Source organism: Lontra canadensis, unplaced genomic scaffold (assembly GCF_010015895.1).
Source record: "Lontra canadensis isolate GAN:19392208 unplaced genomic scaffold, GSC_riverotter_1.0 scaffold16, whole genome shotgun sequence".
Taxonomy (NCBI): Eukaryota; Metazoa; Chordata; class Mammalia; order Carnivora; family Mustelidae; genus Lontra; species Lontra canadensis.
Genome location: NW_022631010.1, coordinates 21,234,796 through 21,260,334, shown reverse-complemented (window position 1 = coordinate 21,260,334; position 25,539 = coordinate 21,234,796). Strand labels below are relative to the sequence as shown.

General features: G+C 42.2%; 1 protein-coding gene across 1 annotated transcript in view; it reads right to left on the bottom strand.

The window, feature by feature from the left end:
• The window catches only part of RIN2 (Ras and Rab interactor 2), a 174,438-nt gene extending 157,836 nt beyond the window's left edge, over window positions 1-16,602 (bottom strand). The window contains exon 1 of the mRNA XM_032859279.1: window positions 16,565-16,602. Coding sequence (XP_032715170.1) covers window positions 16,565-16,587 — 23 coding nt within the window. The 5' untranslated portion in view covers window positions 16,588-16,602. The remainder of the gene's footprint in view (window positions 1-16,564) is intronic.
• Window positions 16,603-25,539: the final 8,937 nt, after the last annotated feature.

Genomic DNA, 25,539 nt, shown 5'->3' with positions numbered 1-25,539 from the left:
GATCTTTTTTGAGAGGCAACGTGGGGGGTTTTAAAAGTCAATTCATTTAAAAACAAATAAATTTAACTCATCCTAAGCAATAAACATGGTGATATCGCAATTTGATGTGCTAGGTAATATATTTTAAATAATCTTAAAATGAATCCCTAAGCTCAAAAAAGATTTATTTTTGATGTCTAAAATCATCTCATGTTCAACCAAGAGTAGGCATACAACCCCCTCCTCTTGCAATTTTGATAAGTGGTGGTAAGAAACAGATTTGAAAGCTTCCTTCTCTGCCCCAGGACTCTCCCAAGAAGGAAAGCGTCATCTGGAGGGAGGCCTAGTTCAGGCCCCCAAAGTAGGCCTTACTGAGGTCCAGCTTTCAAAGCACTTTTATGCAATGAGTAGCTCCCCTGATGCTTACACCAGTCTCTGGGTGGCTGTAGAAGGAACAAAGCAGGTGTTATTACCATTCACTCACTTTCGCTCAGAGAAGGTCAAACAGAGATTAAAGGATGAAACAACTTAACTCAGCCTTAAGATTTTAAAGCATAAATATTTTCACTACCTTCTGCTTCTTTACCATGTTTACTATCAGTTAGCTTTGATTTTAAGGTAAGAAATCTCCTGGCGGGACACCTGGGTGGCTCAGCTGGTTAAGCGTCTGCCTTTGTCTCTGGTCATGATCCCGGAGTCCTGGGATCGAGTCCCACATTGGGCTCCTGGCTCAACAGGGATCCTGTTTCTCTCTCTGCCTGCTACTCCCCTGCTTGTGCTCTCTCTCTCTCTCTCTGACAAATAAATAAAATCTTTAGAAAAAAAAAAGAAAGAAAGAAAAAAAGAAATCTCCTTGTTATGGCTCTGTAACTACTAAAACAGGGAAGGGTCCATCTCAGGGAGACTTTGAGCAGCTGGTCTCCCTATGCCTTAGTTTCCTCATCTGTAAAATGGGTATGAAATGCAATAATCTATGGAAAAGTACTTCTTAGCATAACGCCTGGGATATAGTAGGTCCTTAATATATGCTAGCTATTCTAATGATTCTTATCAGTCACTAGAAACATTTAAAAGATTTTTTAAAAGTTTGGTTTACTAAGTTGCTAGACCAACATAAGGATTTATGAAAACAGCCACCTCCTTTGACAGAGTACATTATGAAGAAATAATATATTAAATGCAAAGCAGTTTTCAATTATTAAATTGAATTATTAAATTATTATCAAAATTATGTAACCATAATAATGCATATATTAGCATGAGCAATAAAGAGTGACCACACATAATTAAAAATTCATTATACTCATCCAAATAGATGTATACAGTGCTTCAGCATTCGGGACTGATAATTGTGTGTGTGTGTTTATCTCTATCATTAGTGTAAATCAGTGAGCATCTACTGTCCCTGTGAGAATAAGGATCATTAGCTGAGGCTTTATTAGTGCTCTAAGTTAATATAACTCTTTTTTTTTAAAGTTTTTATTTAAATTCTAGTTACTTAACATACAGTGTGATATTAGTTTCGGGTGTACAACACAGTGATTCACCATTTCCATACAACACCCGCTGCTCATCACAGTAAGTTAATATAATTCTAACACCTAACAGAATACAGGTACTTAGTGAGGATCAGGACAGGAATAAGGACAGGCCCTGAGCAAGAGAGTCTTAAAGATGAAATCAGGATATCAGTTTAGAATTTATTCTAGGCTTTTAGAGTTCCTTACCTCATACAAATATGGGCTCTTCCATTTATCCCACTGATCCAGCCCCTGAAAATTCTTTCCATTCTTTGGATTCATTACAGGACATTCATCTTTAAGCTCTGAGAAAACACAGGAAGGAAAAAAGAGTGCTGCTACCTCCACTGATCAGATCCAGGCAGCTCTCAGCCTCCTCCTCAGTCTTGGAGAACTGGTCAACCTGTCCAATATCTGTCCTGCAGCATTTCTTATTTACAAAGCTCCCAGAAAGCGCAGACCTCTGGGCCACCTAGAAATAAAATACACTTGGGTCCGCCCTAAAGGATGGGGACACAGACTAGCATGGATTTTGTGGGTCTGAAGGTCCCAGAGGCCATGTTCCTGTGTAGTGTGAAGATATCCTTCAAAAACATGAGAGAGGAATGAGCCAGCTCTAATGCTGCTTTTCACCTTTCCAGGTCTTGCTTTCCCAACGTAGGCCTGAGGATGGGTGCATCTGGGCCCACAAGTCATTCAACGATTCTTCTATTTAAGCAGCATGATTGGGCAACTACGATATAGCAGGCAGTCAAAGGGAGAAAGCATATATATTACAATGCTACCCTCTGCACCAAGACACTTACAAGACCATTGCTAAAATTGAGAGTCATGACCTGTGCAATAGGAACAGACAACAAGAAGCATAAGTCCCTCTGCAGAAGACCAGAGGAGCTTTACAAGGAAGGCAACCTCTGAGTTGAGCCTGGAAGGGTAAGTAGGCAGGGAGGGGGTTCCAGCCCCAGAGTAAAACACAAGAAATGCTATACAAAGTGAGGGGGCATGTGCTTTGGAGAAACCACAAATTCAGTGTTGCTCATGACTGCTAAGAACCCCAAGTATTCAGCAGAAGGGGACTTGAGGCTGGCCAGAACAGATCATCTTGTAGGCAATGCAAACACATTTAGGTTTGACCCTATGGGTCATGACAAGGCATCGCTGAATACTTCTGGATAGGAGACTGAAAATGTGGAGGGCCACCGGGGGTGAGAAGAGGAGGTAATATATATGTGAGATGAATATAAAGGGTGTGGTATATACTCATGTGAAATCTAGGGGTATAAGGATTTGATACATGGGGGTGGTAGGAAGAGGGAAAAGTGTCTAAGATTGCATTCAGGTTTCAGCTATAGGAAACGAGTGGAGGTGGTCCAATTCACCAAAACATGCCTCTAGAAAACTAGCACGTGTAGCGGGAGAAACAAAAGAGCTGAATTTTGGACCATCTGAGTTTTTGGAGTGGGTCCCCAAAGCAGAGATGACTGAGAGAGAGACAGGAGTCTGGACTCCAGACACACAGGCAGGCAGTGGAGACATAGAGCTGTTGGGGGTCTATAGCATGGCCAATGAATGACATGGATGCGATCCGAGGCAGAAACCAGAGGGCTCTTCTAGAGGAGCACTGTCAGAACCATCCGCAGCAATGCTCTGGGACTAGCTCACACTGTGTCCAATTCACTCCCTAACCTAAGTTCTATGGAATGTCTAAAATATGAAACAAAGAAAAGGCTGGAGAGAACAAACATTATTTGACTCACATGGAAACAAACACTTCCTTATTCTAAAGGCCAGAAGTGACAAAAGTGACAAAATCATTAGAACAGAACATGGCAGCAGGAATGGAAACTGAAACAAGAAGGCTTTACGAAAATAGGTTTTTTCGGAGTTGCCCTGGATTGGCTGGTTGTTGGTAGAGGGGACCAGTCAAGGCACCCAGTATCCCGGGCATCACCCATGGGAATCACCACTTGAGACCATTCACTTTCTTTCTAGTTCTAAGCTCATCGAAGGCACCTTTGGAAAAAGGAGTGTATTTTCCTTGGCCTACAAATTCCAGAACAGCAGGGAATATTCCAGTTTCCCACAAGGCACTAGCTCCCAGGGTGGTGCAACATCCTGGCACTGCGGTTTACACAGGAAACCAAGCTCTGAATCCAATTAAGAGAAACAACCTAAGGCCCAGGTCTCCCCTTGTGGTTGCCTGAGTTTCTGTGTCTGTAAAGGTTTCCGAGCAAGGTTCAGGCTAGCTAGTGAGCAACAAATATGGCATCTGGACCTGCCATAAGTCGCAACATCTCAGAGTGTATTTGGCACGAGGAGGAAACTGAGGGCTCACTGAGCATGTGGATGGCTGAGAGCAGATTCCTCTCTTCCTGACACCACAGACATCAATCATGGGTTGTGGTGAAAAATCCCAATGGGGTACCTCAGGACCCTTTTCCACACAGCACCCCAAGCCTCCAGGTAGAGTTGGCCCCACTTTAACTCTGTCAGTAGAGAAAGTGAGGCTCAAAGGCTAAACAACTTACCCAAGGTCTCACTGCCGGCCAGTGTCAAAGATGGGGTGGAACGTGTTTCTCCAGGACTGTCCTGACAGCGGGCCAACTCTTAACATCCTAATTCCAAGTTGGAAGGTGACTATGTTCTATATTTCCCCAGAGCTTCCAGACAATCAACAGGACAGGCAAAAAGTGGAATATCCAGACGAGAGCTTCCATTGTCTCAGTGAATTAAAACTGGTAATACTTTTTTAGCAGCGAAGGTTAAAGTATTCTATTTCTCTGTGTCCATCTAATACATGGTCAGGTTTTTGTTTGTGTGACCCAGTTCTGATTCCACGTCGCCCATGCCTAACCCTTATGTGTGTGCCCTGTTTTCTGTTGCATTCCCACTTCTAATTCCCCATGCTAACAGACTCTTAAGAAGCCTAGGGCCTAGCAAGGCAAAAGTAGTTTCCCAATGCCTTCCATGGGTCAGCCCAGAAATGGACTTTCTGACACCTTGTTCAGCCTACCTACCTGTTTAACTATTTGTCCCTGCTCTTCGACTGCTCTAGTTCCATAAACTTGAAGAGGCTTTACTCTGACTAACAAAATCAAAGACTTCTGACTGCACAGATAGTAGTCCTAGTGCTCTTAGGTCAGGTGGTATCAAATGGAGGTAAGATCAAACTGTAACCTACGGGTTGATGCAGTCAAAATCAGTCAGCAATGTGAAACGCACATTGAAACCTCAAGACAATAACTGATATGACTGGGGCACCTGGGTGGCTCAGTCGGTTGAGCATCTGCCTTCAGCTCAGGTCATGATCTCAATGTCCTGGGATCGAGCCCTGCCGCATCGAGCTCCCTGCTTCATGGTGAGCTTGCTTCTCCCTCTCCCTCTGTGATGTCTCTCACTTTCACTCTCTCCAATAAATAAATAAAATCTTAAAAAAAGTAATTGATATAATTAAGGTATGACTTTAGGAATGTATTCATTAAGTCTGGCCTATGAAGAAAAATCCTGTGGCTTGAAACTTTCTGAAGTTAGACCCAAGTGGGTTTGATAAAAATATGTTTGAGATAAATGAATCTATTGCAACTTTTTCAAAACTACATTCATATATTAAGACTCAGCCCATCCACAAATACTCTATGCATGTGCCACAGGCAAGGCATCGTGACCAACTCTCATACCTGTTTCCTGAGGTCAGAAGTATTGCCTGAAAAGCTTCTTAACCGAATGATACATTTGTCATTTGTGATATCCAACTTGTCTGTATGCTAAATTGTAAAGATGAATCCAGGAGTACAATAAGCCATACAAACCCCCAAACTGATGCCCTATTACTTCCCCAAAGGAAGATGCTACAGCAACTTTCATCTTCCTTCAAAAGACGCAGCTGTTGGAGCGGATGTTGACCATGGGCATGCAAGGTGCCTTGCTTGGTGGGTGACTAATCAATTTCCCAGAGGACTCTATGGGGTAGAGAGCTCCGGAGGAAATAGATGGCAATGAATCACAGTGCTCAGGAGTGGAAAATATAATATGATTCACATTAAGTAAAAGAAAAGGTTGTGGGAGAAAAAAAAAACAACTAAAAATTAAAACCACATACACACATACACTCACACATCAGCAAATACCACACTGAGCATGTCAGCGTAACTTCTGCTTTTTCAAAGTCCAAAGAAGGAAAAAGAGGGCAGATTTTCAAAACAAAGCCTAATAAATCTACATTTTATCAAAGTATTTTATTGAAAAAATGAATTATTTTTAATGAACTTGGTATTTGTTGTAAGAAAAAAGGAGCCAATATATTGTTTTTCATTCAATCTCAAATAGTCATTTACACACCTTCTTTAATTTTTGTTGAATACCATCAAATCTTAAGATGGTAACTTTTTCTTGAAGTACACTTTATCTTTGTAGATAAAATTTATGTCTCATTACTATAAGCGTTCTCTGGAGTAACATTATTTAATTTTTCAGTAATGAGTTGCCTAGGAATGCAAAATAAGGGAGTGGAAGTTGGGCTCCCTAAGAAATTAATCAATAAGCAAGTCAAAAATAAACAAAACAAAAAACAAGCCTCTAAGATACTGGGATCAATCACTTTGAAATAATGGAAATTATTGGAAACAATGAGTAGAGTCATAGAGCTTATACTTCAAGTACAAGCCAATGAATAATCCATGTGGGCACAAATTTTGAGTTTCTTTGCCACTGGTTAAGTAGATAAAGATGAATGTGAATTGGTTAGTTACAAGAAAACATGACGAAGTTTACAAAACATAAAATGAAGTTCATATTTGGATAGGATTTTGTTTATTCCAGCACCAGAGATTTTGGATTTTGAAATCAGTATGGACCAAAAATCGAATGACTTGACAGTGTGGGGCAGGAAAATGTTGGGTGGGCATCTGGGTGAGGGGTTTGTGTGACCATACTATTATTGAGTAAGGGACAGGAGAGGCTAGGTAGGGAAAGAGAGGCAGGGCTATGTAATCAGGCTCACAGAAATCCCAGAAATGCAGAGGTGTATGGAAACCAGAGATAAAGGAACACAGCAGACCACCCTGCCCTAGGTGTCCAGGGTGTGTGTGTATGTCTTTTTGTATGACAGTCACCTGTAACCAACAAAAATAACCAGACCCTAAAAAGAAGTAAGCCATTAAAGTTGTTATCACTCATCCTTAATCAATTGTGCCACCAGTAGAAAAGTCAAAAAGATTTAAGTTCCCTGGTTAGCTTTCTATAAATGACCAACCCTAAAAGCCCTCAGGGGTAGTCGTGTTGGGACCCCTCTCACTCCTGAGAGCTTTTTCTGTATTCTCGCTTAATAAAACTCTATTGCTTTACTCACTTTCTTTGTCCATGAGATTCATTCTTTGACTGCGTGAGAGAAGAGCCTCGCTCTCCTGCTTCATTATCTCGAGTGGTTGCTATGATCTAAGTGGTGATGTTATGAAATGAAATGTCACCCCCTGAGAAGTGGCACCAAATCAGTGAAAAGGTAGAGTTGGGCATGTGGGGCCCTGAGGTTTGGGAAGGGTGGAAGGGAAGAAAGGAGGAGCCAGTAATATGATCACCCCACATCCCATACCCACAGGCATCTGTTCCAGGGAGCTGGGCCTCCAGCAAACAGCCTGGGTAAAGCCTTCGAATGCTTTACCGTTGTCTGAATTTTCCAACTTTGGGAGTTTTCTTCGGCCAAGCTAACTGACTGAAATCTCCACTTTATGTTTTATGGTCTAACTCCTAGATACACGTTTACACTCCCAATTGCCAGTAAAAACAAAACAAAACAATGTCAGAAACAGCAGTTTGAGCTCAGATGTTTTGGTTCCTGCATCTTTCATCAATGCTACCATTTTCTATTTTGATCTACTTGGCAATATTTACAATTTACCAAGACTTGAAGGGATCATTCATCATTTGCAATTACCCGTCAGGAAGGCATTTTATAACCATGTCTGGTTTTCTGTAATTTATTTATCTTGTATTTCCAAATATCAAAATTCCCAACATGCAGAAACCACACTCCCAGATAATAAAGACTATGTGTTATTTTCCAGTTGACTTTTTTCAATACTTCCAGTCATAAAACGAGGATACAAGTTATCTGATTAACCATGCAGACATTCAAATCTAATGTTTTTCTGCAAATTTAGAATAACCATTTTATTACAAAAGCAATCCAAGTTTGTTATAGGAAAATTCTAAAATAAATTCTAAAATAAGTAAATAAATAATTTAAATGATCAGCTCTATTAATCCTGTATAGTATACATCCTTCCAGAATTTGTATGAACCCATCTGTCTCTACCTCCTTATTGTATTTCATTTCATTTTGTAATGTTTATTATAATCTAACATAGTGTGTATTTATTTGCTTGATTATGTATTGTCTAATTCTCCCACTAGGGTGGGAATCTCCTGGGGAAGCACTTTGCCGGGCTCCTTCTGGCCTCACAAAGTGACTGATGCATAGTAGGATCTCCTAAAGATTCAATGAATGAATGAAAGAATGAATAGTTCGTACTCACTAAGTATTGGAAAAATCAAAAGCCAGTAAGTACAAGCCAACCTGCTGAAAGTCAAGGATAAGGGAGGTAGGTGAACTAGAACATTTTTCTGTTCCATCTCATTGTTCTTTACGCCATCTGCTCTTAGGTAACTGGCTCATTAATTTCTGTTTGAACTTAATAAATTTGCGGGCATATCTTTGTTTTACTTTCCTTATGGGAGAAATCATAGAAGTTGAAGATCTGGGGGGAAGTGGAAGAGAGGCAACTCCACAGACACACCGGCTGTAATCAAGGTCAGCGTGGAGCGGGTGGGAGGGGAGAGCCGTTGGGGAACATGCAAGCGCCTGTGCCCATGCGCGGACCAGCCCTCCTCACCCCTCCGTGGCCAGGTCCCGCACTACACTGGCAGGCAGACACATAGCCAAATGTCTCTTACCCATACTCAGGGGCGGGAAAGGCTGAGGAGCTGGGTAACTTCCTCAGGGACTGAAGAAAGAAAAGTAATAATAAGCATTTTCATGTTTTTCCTTGCTCTAACATCTGGGCATTTTTAAATCATCAATTTCCCATTTACAGAAAAAAAAGTTGTCAAGGAAGTATGTCTTGATTTAACAAAGATTCATCATGTCTTTACCAGACAATGACTCGTTCTGGAAGATTGAAAATCTGATCTCTCCCTTCCCTTTAAGTTTTTTACTGAGGATAAAACACCATGAAATAACTGCAGAGGGTACCATTCAGATGGGGCATGAGGAGGCACTGATGGGGTCTAGGGGTTTTTCTTCTTTTAACTTTTTATTTGGAAATAATGTTGATCTTACAGGAAAAATTACAATAGTCCAAACCCTTTTTAATCAATAACAAAAAAAAAAGAGAGAGAGAGAGAGAGAGAAAAGATTTGAACAGGGGTGCCTGGGTGACTCAGTGGGTTAAAGCCTCTGCCTTTAGCTGACGTCCTGATCCCAGGGTCCTGGGATTGAGCCCCGAATCTGGCTCTCTGCTCAGCAGGGAGCCTGCTTCCCCCTCCCTCTCTCTGCCTGCCTCTCTGCCTACTTGTGATCTCTGTCTGTCAAATAAATAAATAAAATCTTTAAATTTAAAAAAAAAAAAAAAAGAAAAGAAAAGATTTGAACAGACATATCCCCCAAAGAAGATTTGTGAATGGCAAAAAAGCACATGAAAAGACACAGGACATCACTAGTCATTAGGAAACCCTAAACCAGAAATAAGATGCCACTAGGCTTTTATCAGAATGACTAACTTCAGAAAGACTCACAATACTAGTTGTTGGTGAGGATATGAAGAAACTGGACCCTTCATACAGTGTTGGGGGAATGCAATAAAATGGTACAGTCTCTTTGAAAATAGTGTGGTGTCCCTTAAAAAACTAAACATATACTTACCATGTGTCCCAGAAATTTCACTGGTTAAGTACCTACCCAGGAGAAATTAAAATATATATCCGCATAAAGACTACGTCTGGATGTTCCTAAGCAGCATTATTAGGAAAAATAAAACTGAAACAAACCAAATTTCTATCAACTATAGGACAGATAAACGAAAAGTGATATATCTGTATAATGAAATACTATTGCACAGCAAAAAGAGAACTATTGACATAAGCTATGATGTGAATAATTTTAATAACATTATGCTGAGTGAAAGTCAGACGTAAAAGTCTACCTATTGTATGATTCCACTTACATGAAATTTCTAAAAAAACTATTTCTAGAACACTATATATTTACCCAAATACTCATACTTGTATCCTTAAAAATGGGTGAATTTTAGGACATGTAAGTTATAAACCAACAAAAGTGCCTAAAAAAAAGAGAAAAGAAAAAAACCCCAGCATATTCTACATATTGTTCTGCACTATGCTTTTTTCCTACTCAAAACTATAATTTGAATAGAGTTCTCCCTTTTTCATTAGCTCTCCCTTTTTTGTTCATGGTTATATAATGTTTCATTGTATGTCTGTGACAAAATGTAAATAAAATTAAATAGCCAAGCAAAGGAATACTCACCTTTCCCCATTCAGTCCTAGAGGCCTTCAAGGTATTTAGCTTCTGCTGTTTAAGATAAACAGTAGCTCTTTCAAAAAAAAAAAAAAAAAAATTTTTTTTTTGTAGCTCTTTCAAAAGCTACAAATTCCCTCCTTCCATTCTTGAAAATCTCTGGCATGCCCCGTAGCAGATGCTATTGGGGGCCTCACTCATGTCCCCTCTGTACTTACCATCCTCTTAACAAGTCTAGAGTTTCCATGGCAAGTACCAGCGGCACTCTTTCTGAAGACTCTGACAGCAGCATACTTGACTCACCCATGGGTAGACCAGAAGACCAGGGAGTTACTGCCCCTTGAAATGGTCCTCATCGATGATGGATGGAAATCGGTGGATAAAATAACCCAGCGACCTCACTCCTTGGTGAAACAACTCTGAGATGAGGTTGATCATCTCCCAAAGCTCACATGCAGGACAGAGACCCCCTTGCCCATAGTGGCAATCTGCCCAGTAAAATGACTGCTTTCTCCTCCTTGTTTCATTTACCCACTACCCCCACTGTCCTTCCCACCAAGAAATGACACTTAGTTACTGGCTCACACATCTGGTTGTCTCCTCCACCCTGGTGCATTTATAAAGACAGAAGCAAACCACTAAGCTCACAGGCATTTGGATTTAGTATTAAGAGGGCATATGTTTTCAACAATGTGTTAATTAGAATGCTCTAACGGGACAAAGTGAGGTGCTACGGTTAAGACGTTAGCATCATCAAAATCTGTGTTCGCTTGTTTGCACGGCCGGTATATGGACACATAAATAACTTATGAGTGTTTGCAAAGACATTTAATCGTTCAAGGCTTAGGTTTTTTCCGCAGACCTTCTTTATGGGGCCAAGACCACAACGGTCAAGCCACCCTGAGCATATGCTTTATGACTTATAACTCACAAAAAGCATTCAACGGCAAGTCTTTTCCATGCTAACTTGGAAAAAGTCCTGTAAATTTATGGCTGCAAATTCCAACCAACATAAAAGCTCTCCCTCTTCTCCTTCCAGCCAAATTGTCGTCACGCCAGATGAGAGATCCAAGGTACTGAGAAAAGCAGAGAAATGAGATTTTTACAGGATTCCAGCCTTCTCCTAAAATGTAGGAAAATACACACATCCCTATAACTGACAATTTATTCATTCCACTTGCTGCTCTTATTTCACTCGGAGCTTGAGCAACTTTCGGGGCAGATGCCAAGTCTCACCATCTGAGGCAGCTACCTAGGCAGTGACCAGTTGTAACTGGGACAGAAGAGCTCAACACCTCCAGACACTTTGTGAGTCCATGATGAGCCGTCATGGTACGAGATAAGGCAACAATCCCCAGCTGAGGACTGAGACAGCAAAGAGGTTTCTGGAATCTGGGGGTATGCAGCTTTCAATAACCATCTCCCATTTAATACTAAATTAGAATATCGTTAAAGATTTGGGATTTTGCCCAAGGTGATAACGAAGACTGGCACTGGTAAAACTTTTAAATTTCACGTTGTATTTGCACAGGTTAGCCCAGGCAAAGGAAGCACAGTAGAGTGCCTTATTGATTCTAAGCCAAGGTCAGCAGTAGAAACTTTCCCAGTGAAGGCTGAACATACCTCTCTGCCTGTTAACTTGGGTTTGGCCACAAGACTTCCTTTAGACAATAAGATAATACAGAAGTCTCCGTGAAGAGGCCTCTTGGGTTTCCACTTGTACCCCTGTGCCTCTGTCATGGCCATGAGAAGAGCCTGCTTTGTGTAGCAACTGCCCACCAGCCTGACTCAGAATGCGCTCAGGTGAACTGGTCCAAGCCCATATCTCAGCCAAGAGAAGCCAAGCCAACTGGACCTATGCCAGAGGCAGAGCCACCCAGGTGAGCTCAACCCAGATCAGTCAAACCCCAGCCAACCTTTAGTTGCATGAGCTAATAAATAAATGCTCATTGTAAATTTTCCACTGAGTATGGGCATAGTATGCTGCATGGTGACAGCCCAGCCAGAGAACAAAGGGGAAGTACAGGAAGCCAAGGGGAACGATGCACAATAGCTTTTCCTTGTTTCCTTTCCCGGGACAAACGGGTGGCAACATACAGGATACAATGATGAAGTCCGCAATTGCTTTGAAAAGATCCCTGTGATTTCTCCAAGAATACCCCAGCTTCCATGTCCCTTGGTGGGACAATTCCAAGATGTATCCTACAGATCCCCCAGTGGGATTGAGCCCCAGGTACCCACTGTCACCTGCTCACAGTCACAACCTGATGGTCTCCCGCCTTCCCAACCTAACCCTCTCCTTCACTGAGTGTCCAACTGTGTCATTGCACACAAATTCTTGATGCAAGCTAAGATACGGCCCATCTTTACAAATAAAAGCTAACATTCATCAAGCACTCGATTGTGCCCGTTGCCATGACACACAGATGACTTCACCACTCTCCATTTTCTCATCTGTAAAATGGGGAAAGACACTGCCTCACTACCTCTCAGGGCCACGTGAGGAAAGAATGGGTAATGGACCTAGAATAGGCCTTGACATCGCGAGCCATAAAACAATGCTACTATTTCCAACAAGACTCACTTATCCTTATTGCTATCGGGCTTCTAAGCTGCATCTGCAGGTTGGAAAGAACCAGTAAAATTGAGGAAACTACAGAGGGGAAAAGAATGACAAGAAAAGAGAGAAATTCTTCATGAAACCCTTTTAAAATTCTCAGCCAGTGGATGGCAGCACTAGCCTTTAACTAAACAGGCAGCAGCAACAGGAAAAACAAGCATTCTCCACTGTATGTCATAGGTGAGATCCAGCCGCATGGAAAGAGGAGAAGCCCGAGAACCAGAGAACATCCGAGAGGAATCCGGTGAAAGACATCAGTCAGGCTGTGCTCCTCTGTGTGCACGGTTAACTGAGGAATGGGAGGTATTTCTAGTGGAGCTGTTTCAGACGGGCCCAATAGTGGCCTGAGGATCTTGGTCTGGTGAGGCCTACGCTTCCACTACACCCTACCAGAGCACCCTCTGGGTACCGAGAAATAGAACATTCAAACCCGGTGGCTGGGGCCTCAGGACTCAGCCAGGAAGAGGAGATGGATCATTCAGTTGGGACTGAAAATGACCCATCTCTACTTACCCAGGGGAAGCAGGGGGGTCTTCCCAAAGGTAGCTGCTTACTTGCAGCCTGCCAGATTCTGCACGGGTCAAGTCATCCCACCAGCCCTACCTTTCCACTGCATGCTCCTCATTCCAAGATCCAAACAGAGGTCAGGGGAAGGGGAGGGAATAAATCCCACGTGCTCTGATCACACCTGCAAGAGGGCCGCCATTTCTGTAGAACCCGCAGGTGACATCAGCGTGGCAGGATTCAGCCAAGTGCACCGTGGAAGCCATCACACAGCTGGGCTTTGAACCCTATCTTTGTCAATGCCTAACTGTGACCGAGGGCAAGTTACTGGAGATCTTAGCACTCAGTTTCCCCATCTGTAAAGTGAGGATAATAATGATCCCACCGTTATAGGGCTGTTGAGAAAATGAAATGTGACCGTGAACTCAGTGGTAGTTTCACGAGGCCCAGTGTTTGTAGCTGAAGCCTTCCTGAGATCCCATGGAAACAAAGCCATTCAGGAGACAGACCATTTGACCCTTCCCCACCTTCTCTGCTGGCTCCCCCAAGTGAGACATGAAAGAGCCACACCTTCATCACCTGTCACCCCCCACCCCCGCCACTGACAATGGGAGGAAAGAGAAAAAGAATCTTTCCTACCAACTACACTCCCTTTGCTCTGCCTCACCCCTCCCTCTCAATCCCCCTTTTACAGAGTGAGGTGGGAGGGGAAAGGAGAGAATGGCAGTGGCTCTTCTAGGCTATACCCATCTCAACTTCTTCCTGCTGTCCTCTTCTCAGCCCAGTGCCATTTTTCTTGTAAGTTACCAGCTATGCACGTGGTTTCCTTTCATTCTCTATCGTAATGTTGTTAATTCCCTTCGTACAATACTGGCATTTCACGTGGTATTGTGGGTTGCAAAGACAACCACAGTTCTCCACTCTTCCTACATGCCTGCCTTTTGCAAGGCAGCTTTGCAGTTCCCTCCATCAAGGGCTGGAGTTGATTTCTCTTCTCGTGAATCTGGATTGGCCTGTGACCTGCTTTGACCAAAAGAATCTGGCAGATGCAGCCCTGTGTCATTTCAAGCCCTAGCCTCGAGAAGCCTCGCGTGCTCACTCTCTTGGAGCCCTAACCCGTGGGCGGATGAGAGACGCGCAAAACAGAGGTGAGCCATCCCAGGCGAGGCCGCCATCGCCAAACCGGCCACTAACTGAAAACACATGTGTCAGCCTAGCTGCACCAGCCAGACCAGCAGAGCCCAGCCCAGACCATCAACCTGCACAATCCTTAACTAAATAAATGGCTATTATTTTAAGCTACTATGTTCTGGGGTTGACTTTTTTTTTAAGATAGCAAAAGCTAACTGATGGATTGGGCCGTAAAATAGGACGGAAGACTTAAACTTGCCTCGCATTTTGCATGCATTTATTTATCCTTCATAATAAAAAAAAAAAATCCTCATAGTCTGGTCCTGCTGCCACCTCCTTTATTACAGGAGCCCTATACCTGCTAAGCGTAGGGTAAAATAGTGGACATTCTGGACAAGGTAGCGATGGGAGTTATTCACAGTTCTTGAGAAGCTGCAATGACACTCAGAAAACTAAACACAAGATGAAAGACCAACATGCCATCATTCCCATGAGTAAGGCTGCCTGGAATGAATGCAGAAGCTACGTGTCATATTTCAACATTCGCACTAAGATCAATTCTCCCGTGTCACACGTCTGAAAGTATTTTTCATTTGGGTAACAACGGGGTGAAATAGAGCATCTCGGAGCCCTGCCTGTTCCCGCTATTGTTAACTGACCACTGATTTTCACTGAAGTTTTTTTTTTTTTTTTAACAGAAGCCAAACATGAAGATGTTTTATCTCACAGGAAAGACCAAGGAAGTGAAAAAAGAAACCTCTGACCTCAAAAGACAAATCTTTAGCAGCAAGATAAGACGGCGGTATTTATATCTGGAATTTTGCACTTCCTTACCCTACTGTCATCACTATTAAGAAAATTCTTGCTTGATGCTCTGAGGTATTTATTTCTCATGCCTTTATTCATTGTCTGCTGGGAGCCAGAACCTGCGCTAAAAGACGTGAGGTTGAGGAGACAGGCCCCCCGCTGGCCTCAGGGAGCCTGAAATCAAACAAGAAATAGCCATGTCGATGATACAGAAGTATCTGGTCACACAAATGACTGTTATTTCACATGACAGGGAAAAGTATCTTCTGTGCCATGAGCAGATCCCAAGCTGTCTAAGCTCATGGAGGGAAGGTGGTTGGCTTCCTGAGAGAACTGTATGTCTAGGCCAGGACTGGCAGCATTGATCTGGGGTTCAAATTAAGGAAACAATCACAACAGACTATGTAAAACCAGTTCTCCTATGTTATTGTCTTGTCATCTTATGCCAGATGGGTTGGCTTTCTCTGAGAGCAACAGTGTCTAAGAGGCAGCCCACACCCCAACTCTTGATCCAGAAGGAGTGGATGTCTGTGCAGTGGCAGATCTCATAAGCTTGGGTAGACTAGCCCTGGGCTCAAATCCTAGCTCATTTTGTGGCCCTGGGTGAGTCACATCATCTCAATGGGCTCCTATTTCCTTACTCATAAATGAGTGAAATGCCCTCTACCTTAAATGGTGTTGCAGTGGGTATAATTGAGAGACCTTGAAACGAAGACAGTGTTGGATGTTGGTGTTGTTCACGAATCTGCTGTGGGGACAGGGACGAACATGAACAGTTCATCAGAGACAGCTTGTCTCCTCTCTGCCTGGCATCAGTAGGGGCAGATCCAAGGCTGGCGGCTGGAGCCACCCAAAGTCTCGCTCACGTATGGCCTTATATGGGACTGGCAGCTGGAACCCTGAAACATGGCCTTTATAAGGGGACTGGGCCAATGGTAGCTGGTCTCAAAGACAAGTGTGCCTAAAGAATGAGAGAGAGCCAGGGAGAAGCCATGTCATCTTCAGTGACCTGGCTCTGAGACTACTCTGTGTCCTTCCTGCCACCTCTCTGTCACTGAGTTCTACCCAGACTCCAGGAGAGGGAAAATGCACTTCCCTGCCTGAGGGAACATGGCAAGGTTCTAAGCAATATTGTTGTGGCCACTTTTGGAAAATCAGATCGGCCAGTGGTGTCTACTGACATCCCTTTGATGCTATTTCCCTGTTATATGGAGACCTATGATGCTACAGAAAAAAAAAAAGAGAGAGAAAGGTGGGGATGGGAAGAAATGTACAAGAGAGGGAGAGAGCAGACAGAGTAAGGCTTTTATGTTGGGATGGGGTCCCACCATCGCAACCCTCCTTGGTGAGGAACCAGCTTCTTTGTGCTCCCTGATGGCTGCATTTCTATGATGGGGATAGCAGCTGAGCCTCCTTCATGGTGGTGGTGTGGGAATTCAATGAAGCAATCCATTAAAGTGCTTAGAGCCTCACCTGGCACGTAGTCCGTGCTCCATAAATGGAAGCTATGGTTTATGTTCTCCTCAACCGCCTTGGCGCTGGTTTGACCCTGCGGCCAATCCATCATACACTGATTCCCTCAGATACCTGGAAACAGGGATGCAGCTGCCCGTCAGAGAAGTCACACCCGCATCAACATAACCAAGCTAGAGCGCACAGTCTCTCCGATGGCACAGAACAAACTGGAAACGAGAAACATCTCCAGGTTGCCACACACCGGGTTTATCCTTTCGATGTTACATACCCTTCATGCCGACATGTCCTGTCTCCCTCTTCAGTTCACCCCAGCCTCTCCAGTGTCCCGAAGGGCTTGCACATTTTATCTTTTCCAGTGGAAGTTCAGCAGTCCGGATCTCTTGCCTCCATCTACAACACACAGAATTAGCCAGTTAGGGTTTTGGAAGCATTTTAAAAATATCATGTGCAACCACATAGAGGACTTGTCTCACTGGGCTCTGGAAGGATCCAGTGATGGCTGGGAGTGCAGTCAATGGCCTTCCTTTCCTTGTCTGGCCATCATTCCCACCTCTGGACCAGGTAACTAAAGACAGGCATTCTTTACCAGAATGTCCTCTAAATCCCTATGCTAGTGCTCAGATTTCTAAAACTCCCAAAAAAGTCTTTCACTTAAAAAAAAAAAAATGGGCCTAATTAGTAACCAGGCTGTCTTTCTATCGATTAAGTGTCAATTTGTTTTCCCTTATCCCCTTGCATCATATCAGCATTTACAAATTTAAAGAATTTTGCAATCTTCCAGTCTAGAACTTTGGAGATAGGACCAATCTGAATATGAAATTCTGACTTATCCCCCTATTTCATTTTTTTGTATCAAAGCCCTAACCTTTCCAAAATTACCTAAGCACACAAATGCAGTCAAATCACTCCTAAACAAACAGAAATAAAACACAACTATTAGATCAAAGCTCAAATTCTTTTGACCACAACCACTAACACCTGGAGCCCACATCCTTGGCAGAGGTGAACACTGTTATAGATTCAGTCTCTCACTCCTTCTCTCTCCCCTACCCACACACATACACACGTGTTTCTTTTCTAAATAAATGTTCATTGTGTGTCATCCTACACCTTGTGTATTCCATGCTCAAGATGTCCTATCAATCTCCCTACATCAGTGTAAGAAGATTCTCTCATTTTATTTTTGCTACTCTTTGGTAATATTTCATGGTTTCAGCTCCTCCATCAGGCTGTATAACTGGACTGACTCCCTCTCCAGCACATCACGTCACTTACGTCCCTTCATTCTCTGGATTCCAGTTTGGCCTCTGGCCTGGAACAGCCTCCCCGACCCTCTCCTCACTCTCGAGAAGATTCAGTTCTCAGACCTGGGGGCAACGCATTTGATCTTGAATCCCAGCTGCATGGGATTGAATCCCAGGCCCCATGTTGGGCTCTCTGCTCAGCAGGGAGCCTGCTTCTCCTTCTCCCTTTGCCTGCTGCTCCCCTTCCTGTGCTATCTCTGTGTCAAATAAATAAAATCTTAAAAACAAAAAAGAAAAAGATGTATTCATTTATTTTAGAGAGAGTGCGCTAGTGAGTGTGCAAGTAGGGGGAGGGGCAGAGAGGAGAGAATCCTCAAGCAGATTCCCTGCTGAGTGCAGAGCCTGACCAGAGGTTCCATCCCAGGACCCTGAGATCATGACCTAAGCAGAAACAAGAGTCAGACACTCAACCAACTGTGCCACCCAGGCGCCCCCTGCCTTTCCTTTTTAATACAGGTTTTCCTCTGACTCCTATGTCACACATACATAGATAAGATTACTGATAAATAGTCAAAGTAAGCTTTAGGACCCATTCACATCACTTCACAATGTCTTCTAATTTCTGCTAACAGATATGCAAGGAGTTGGGAGTTAATTTACTGACCCACTGTATTCAGGGTAAGCCACACAGTCACACCAAGCAAAGGAAGCCATATAACAACAAGAATGGAAACCAATACAATTAGAAGTAATGAGATTAATTTAATGTATTAGATGATGTTGTTTGGCTAAAACTCAGTCATTCCTTGCAACATGAATATAGCAGAGTTTCCTCTTCTGTGAGGGAAGGACTATCATAAGAGAATAAACCAAGAATTTTCCTTAAAACTTTAAAACAAAGACTGTAACAGGAGACAAAGAAGAAAAACGTATAATCATAAAAGGAACAATGAGATATAACAACTGTAAATATTTATGCACCCAACATGGGTGCATAAATACATAAAACTTAATAGCAAACAGAAATGAAGTAATTAATAGTAATGCAGTCACAGTAGGGGACTTTAATACCCCAGTTACATCAATGGACAGATCATCCAAACAGAAAATCAACAAAACAAAGTGGCTTTGAATGACACATTGGACCAGATGGATTTAACAAATGTTTTCAGAACATTCAATCCTAAAACAGCAGAATACACATTCTTTTCAAGTGAAAAGGAACGTTCTCCAGAACAGATCACATATTACGCCACAAAACAAGTCTCAACAAATTCAAAAAGATCAGTCATACCAGGCATCTTTTCTGACCATAATGATCTGAAACTAGAAATCAAAAGAAAAAATCTGGAGGTTAAATAATATGGTACTAAACAATGAATGGGGCAACCAAAAAAATCAAAGAAGAAATTAAAAAATACATGGAGACAAATGAAAATGAAAACAAAATAGTCCAAAATCTTTGAGATACAGCAAAAGCTGTTCTAAGTGGGAAGTTCGTATTAATACAGGCTTACCCTAAGAAGCAAGAAAAATCTCAGATAAACAAGTCAACCTCACACCTAAAAGAGCTTGAAAGAGAAGAACAAACAAAACCCAAAAGCAGCAGGAGGAAGGACATAATAAAAATTAGAGAAGAAGATACATGAAACAAAGTATAAAAATAAAACAGGTCAATGAAACCAGAAGCTGGTTCTTTGAAAAGATCAACAAAATTGATAAACTTTTAGCTACATTCATAAAAAGGGAGAGAGAGAGGGAAGGAGGGAAGGGGGAGAAAGAGAGAGAGAGGAAATACTTAAATAAATACAATTAGAAATGAAAAAGGTGAAAGAACAACCAACAGCACAGAAATGCAAAGGATTGTAAGAGAACTTTATGAAAAAATTATATGCCCACACATTGGACAACCTGGAAGAAGTCGATAAATTCCTAGAAACACACAGCCTCCCAAAAGTGAATCAGGAAGAGATAGAAAATGTGAACAGAATGATTCCCAGCAATGATAGTGAATCAGTCATCAAGAAACTCCCAACTAATCAAAGTTCAGGACCAAATGGCTTCACAGGGGAATGCTACCAAACACACAACGAAGAACTGATATTGATTCTTCTCAAACTATTCCAAAAAGGAGAAAAGGAAGGAAAACTCCCAAATTCGTTCTATAAGAGGCCAACATTACCCTGAAACCAAAACCAGATAAAGACTCCACTAAAAAAGAGAACTACAGGCCAATATTCCTGATGAACATGGATGCAAAAATTCTTACAAAATATTAACAAACCAAATCCAACACTAAGTTAAGAAATCATTCACCACAGGGGCACCTGGGTGGCTCAGTGGGTTAAGCCTCTGCCTTTGGCTCAGGTCATGATCTCAGGGTCCTGGGATCAAGCCCCACATCAGGCTCTCTGCTCAGTGGGGAGCCTACTTCCCTTCCTCTCTCTCTGCCTGCCTCTGCCTACTTGTGATCTCTGTCAAATAAATAAAATCTTAAAAAAAAAAAAAGAAGAAGAAGAAATCATTCACCACAAATCAAGTGGGATTTAGTCCCAGATGCAAAGATGGTTCAATATTCAGAAATCAATCAATGTGATACATTACATCAACCAGAGAAAGGATAAAAGTCATGTGATCTTTTCAAAAGATGCAGAAAAAACATCTGACAAAGGACAACATCCATTCATGATAAAAACCCTCAACAAGGTAGGTTAGTAATATACAGAACTGTTGAGTCACTATACTGGACACCTAAAACTACTATAACACTGTACATTAACTATAGTGGAATCAAAGTTTTAAAAAATTAAATTATAAAAAATTAAATTAGGGTGCCTGGGTGCCTCAGTGGGTTAAGCCTCTGCCTTCAGCTTGGGTCATGATCCCAGGGTCCTGGGATCGAACCCTGATCGGGCTCTCTGCTTGGCAGGGAGCCTGCTTCCCCCTCTCTCTCTGCCTGCCTCTCTGTCTACTTGTGATCTCTGTCTGTCAAATAAATAAATAAAATCTTTAAAAAAAATTAAATTAAAAAGAAAAAAGTAAAAGAATCACCCTTAAATGCAATTTGGTGTGTGGAGAGGCTTGCATGAGAGGGAGGCACCCATAAACAGACCACCTGGGGTCAGAGCAGGCTGGGGTCCCCTTTCATGCTGACTCTGGGCCATGTGCTCTCAGAGTAGAATGGCAGGTGGAATGCTTACACAGTTCTAATGATCCCAGTCTCTTTTCCACTCTCCCTCCACATTTCTCAAGCTGAACTACTGTGAAGCTTTCATTTCTTACCCCACTAGACTGCACCAATCTTTCATTTGGGAGAGGCATTCTGTGTGTCCTAAGCCCACTCTGCTCCTTCCCTGGACCCTGCCACAATACATATCTAAGAAGTTTTAAGCATGCCCCATGCTTAGGTCACTCCCCAAATCAACAACAGTAGAATCCCCAGGGGTTGTACCCCTGCAGCCCTATTTTTCAAAGCCCACTGGGTGATTCCACTGTGCAACACAGGTGAAGAACCAGAGATCTAGCAATTAATGGCTTTCAAACTCTTTTAACTTCGGTCCACAGTAAAAAATACATTTCACATCATGACTGATACCATACACATACATTCAAAACAGAAACATTTTTTTTTAAGATTTTATTTATTTATGAGAGAGAGAGAGAGAGAGAGAGCATAAGTGGGATGGGCGGAAGGAGAGGGAGAGAAAAATCTCAAGCAGACTCCAAGCTAAGCATGAAGCCCAATACAGGCTTGATCCCAGGACCCTGAGATCATGACCTGGGCCAAAACTGAGAGTCAGATCCTTAATCGACTGAGTCACCCACAAGCCCCAAAAACATTTTATAAAACAGTACTTAGCTCTTACGTTCTGATGTTTTCTATCCCATTCACTTTTATTGAAAACAAGGCTGGGGGCACCTGGGTGGCCGAGTCAATTATGTTTCTGACTCCTGGTTTTGGCCCGGGTCATGACCTCATGGATTGTGGGATGGAGCCCCACTATGGGCTCTGTGCTCAGCAGGTAGTCTGCTTGAGTTTCTCTCCCTCTGTGCCTCCACCCACTCGCATATGCACACACACACACACACACACACACTCTCTCTCTCTCTCTCTCAAATAAATAAATAAATCTTAAAAAAAAAAAAAAAGACAAGGCTGTATGTGCCCAACTTCCCATTTCACAATCTCTGAGGGAGGTCATGACCCACAGTTTGAAAAACACTGCCTTAGATGAACCAGAATAGTTAAAGTAATTAGTAAACACTATCCTCAGAATAAACATGTATTTCAACAATTCCCAAAGAGGATGTATGAACCCCTGAGAAAAAAAAATCCATATTTATAGATGTCCATTTTGAAAATCTGTATAATTCAAATCTTTCATTTGATGAAACAGGAAAGGTCAATCTCATAGGTACATTCCCTCTTGATGCACATATGCCTGTGTACTCCTCTGTTTGAAAAATCTTTAAACAACTTCCTGGTGGACACCCAGACTAACCACTCCTCAAATTCAATGATGTTTCAATGTGTGTAGCTCAGGGGTTCTGGTCTTAATTTTCCCATTGCTCATGAACCATCGTTTATCACACAATACGGAGCCTGATGCAGGTATTTGTATTAATACTGTCGACTGAGTTTTAGCATCCTGGCATACACTTCCAATTCTGATTTAGCAAAATAATGCACTAGGGAGGCTGATAAACACATCTGGCCATCGGGAGAAGGGGGTTTGCTGTGACTCTTAGTTACCATGTTTTATAACACCAGACCATAGTTTCAGGTATCTAGTGCTGTCACAACATGGACAAAATAGAGAGCATTCAATGTTGCCGCCAATATTCAATTTTCACCCATGTTGCTGGAGTAGCATCCCTAAGTGCTTAAGACAAAGTGTTCTGAGCCCCTGAGGGGAAAAAACCTGCCAGGCAAAATACAATTAGCCAACTTCCAAAGGGGTTCTGACTTAAAAAAAGAAAAGAATTCAGCAAACCCAAACAAGTCTTAAGTATAGATATAAAACTGAGCTAACGGTGAATATATATGGCATATGTTATAAAATCCTCCATACAGAAATGTCAAACACCAGTCACATAAAGATCATCTTTATATAAGTAAAATATAACTGATCATTAAAAAGAACAGCTGACAGATGGAGGCTTTCCATCAGTAGGGGTGAAGCAGCTATAAGGGTCTGGGAAGCTGTCCCAGCCTTGCTGTATTGGTCTCATGGAGTGCACACAGAGGCATTTCCTCAGCGAAGGGTGTCTGTCCTCACTTGGTTATTGAACTTTAACATGGTCGTGTTCCTAAGAGAAATGCAAATTCATTTCAAACTTACATCGGTTGCCTAGGAAACCAGATTTTCTCCAGGGAATACTAAAGGGTTTCTCACCTTGACAACTTTAAATTATGTAGAGTTTTAATTTCATTTCTCTACGGAAGAAAAAAAGCTAAATTTATGGGGGCGTGTTTTGATCACAACTATTCACTGATGAACAAATACTGATTAAGCATCTGTAAGGTGTGACTGCACACACCTAACACTCATCGGAAGCTCTAAAGCCTTATGAAATATTTAAAAACTGAAACCCTCAAGGCAAAAGCAGATTGAAGAAAACAGGCTGCCAAACAATGTTACCTAAGCTAGTATGTGTTAAAAGGAAACATTGTTCTATAATCCTAAGGAACTGGGAAATGTGGAGTTACACAATGTGAAACAAGGTTTCTTGTTGTTGTTATTGTTGTTGTTGTTGTTGTTGTTGCAAGATTTCCAGAGCCTCTATGTGAATCTAATCTGGAAGGGTTAATTTATGTCCAAGTGTCTCCCCAAATTCTTTAACCAAAGAGCTCTTATTCCTGACTATCTCAGGATTAGGCCAACTGTGAAAGATGGTGACCTGGAGCATGTTTTCTCCCTCTCTTTTCCATTTCCCTAAATTAAATATATCAGAGAAAGGCACTGCCATCTATCTCTCTGGGGGTAGGACAGAGAGAAAGAGCGCAAAGAAAATGGTGCTGCTATTATTGAAGTAAGATTCCGTAGGGCTGGGTTGTCCAACACAGCAGCCACTAGCCCTGCATAGCTATTGATTGCCCACAATGTGGGGAGTCCGAATTCAGATGTGTTGTTAAGTAGAAAATACACACCAGGTTTTGAAGTCTTAGTGAAAAAATGTAAAACCCATTATTAAAAATTTTTTACATTGCACATGTTGAAACTGATATACTGGATTAAAGAAAATATACTATTAAAATTAATTTTTGGTGGCTGGGTGCCTCAGTCAGTTAAGCACCTGCCTTCGGCTCAGGTCATGATCCCTGGGTCCTAGGATAGAGCCCCACAGTGGGCTTCCTGCTTAGCAGGGAGCCTGCTTCTCCCTTTCCTGCTCCCCCTGCTTGTGCTCTATGTCAAATAAATAAACAAACAAGCAAATAAATAAATAAACATTTAACTTTACCTATTAAAAAAACATTTAAGAATATAGCCACTAGAAAATTTAAAGTGATATGTGTGTTCACATTATATTTCTTTTTTAAAGATTTTATTTATTTATTGGAGATAGAGAGAAAGCATGAGCAGGGGAAAGAGGCAGAGGGAGAGGGAGAAGCAGACACCTCACTGAGGAGGGAGCCTGAATCAGGGCTCGATCCCAGAACTCCAAGATCACAACCTGAGCTGAAGGTGGGCGCTTAACCCACTGAGCCACACAGGTGCCCCATCACATTGTATTTCTATTGGACAGCATTTCCTTATAGAACAGCTCTCAAAGCCTTACTGGTCACTAACACCATATGGCTATCCCCTATCCCTTGTCTGGTGAGCTACACACACACACACACACACACACACACACACACACACACACATACACGGTGGCTGCTCAGCCTAAAACACCTTACCGTCTACTGCTATCTCTCGCTACAATCCTGCCCATCCTTTAAGCTCCATCTCAAACTCTAGCAGGCAACTGCTAGCATTTATTAAGAATTGATTACAGCCAAGGCACTGTGTTAAGTACCTTTCATGTGACTCCCTTAAGCCATCAGAGCAGATTTGTGAAGAGGGTAGCATTCAATTCTCATTTTATAACTGTAAGAGGTGCTCATGGGCAGCACCAGCAGCGAACAGTGGCAAAGCCCAGACTCGTCTTTGTTTCATCAATCACCACTGACCCATCTGCTGGTCCTTGCCATCAGGCCCCAAGGCTGCTCTGAGTTTCTGAACACATGTATCCCTCTGCCAGGAACCCTCACTGCACTTAGTTAATGGGTCTTAATTTGTATACCTTTTCACTGCATGGATTACTTCACTGTATCATCACTACTATGAATCTGTACAATCCACAGGACTCTCTCTGAAGACCAAGATGAATTCTACTATTTAAATCTTCATGGAAAGTAACACTTTGAGACCTCAGTCAATATTTAATTAATGTATGGCATATTATATATTTAAACATATTATATACTCCTCTCATGCCTTTTACAAATGTAAATCTTGTTGTTGAAATAAGAATTGGGTAAATGATGCGGACGGTCCTTACTGACCCGTAGAATCTTAAAGCAAAGGGAAAGAGAGCACCTGGAAGTCCAGTTTCCCCTCCGGTGGAGGAAACCTCTGGAGACCTTCCCACCGCCGTTCCTCTACCAACAAAAAGTAGTTTTTCTCTCTTTCTTTCAGCTCTTACGATCAAGCTGACCCTGTCCTCTGCTCTGACCTTGTC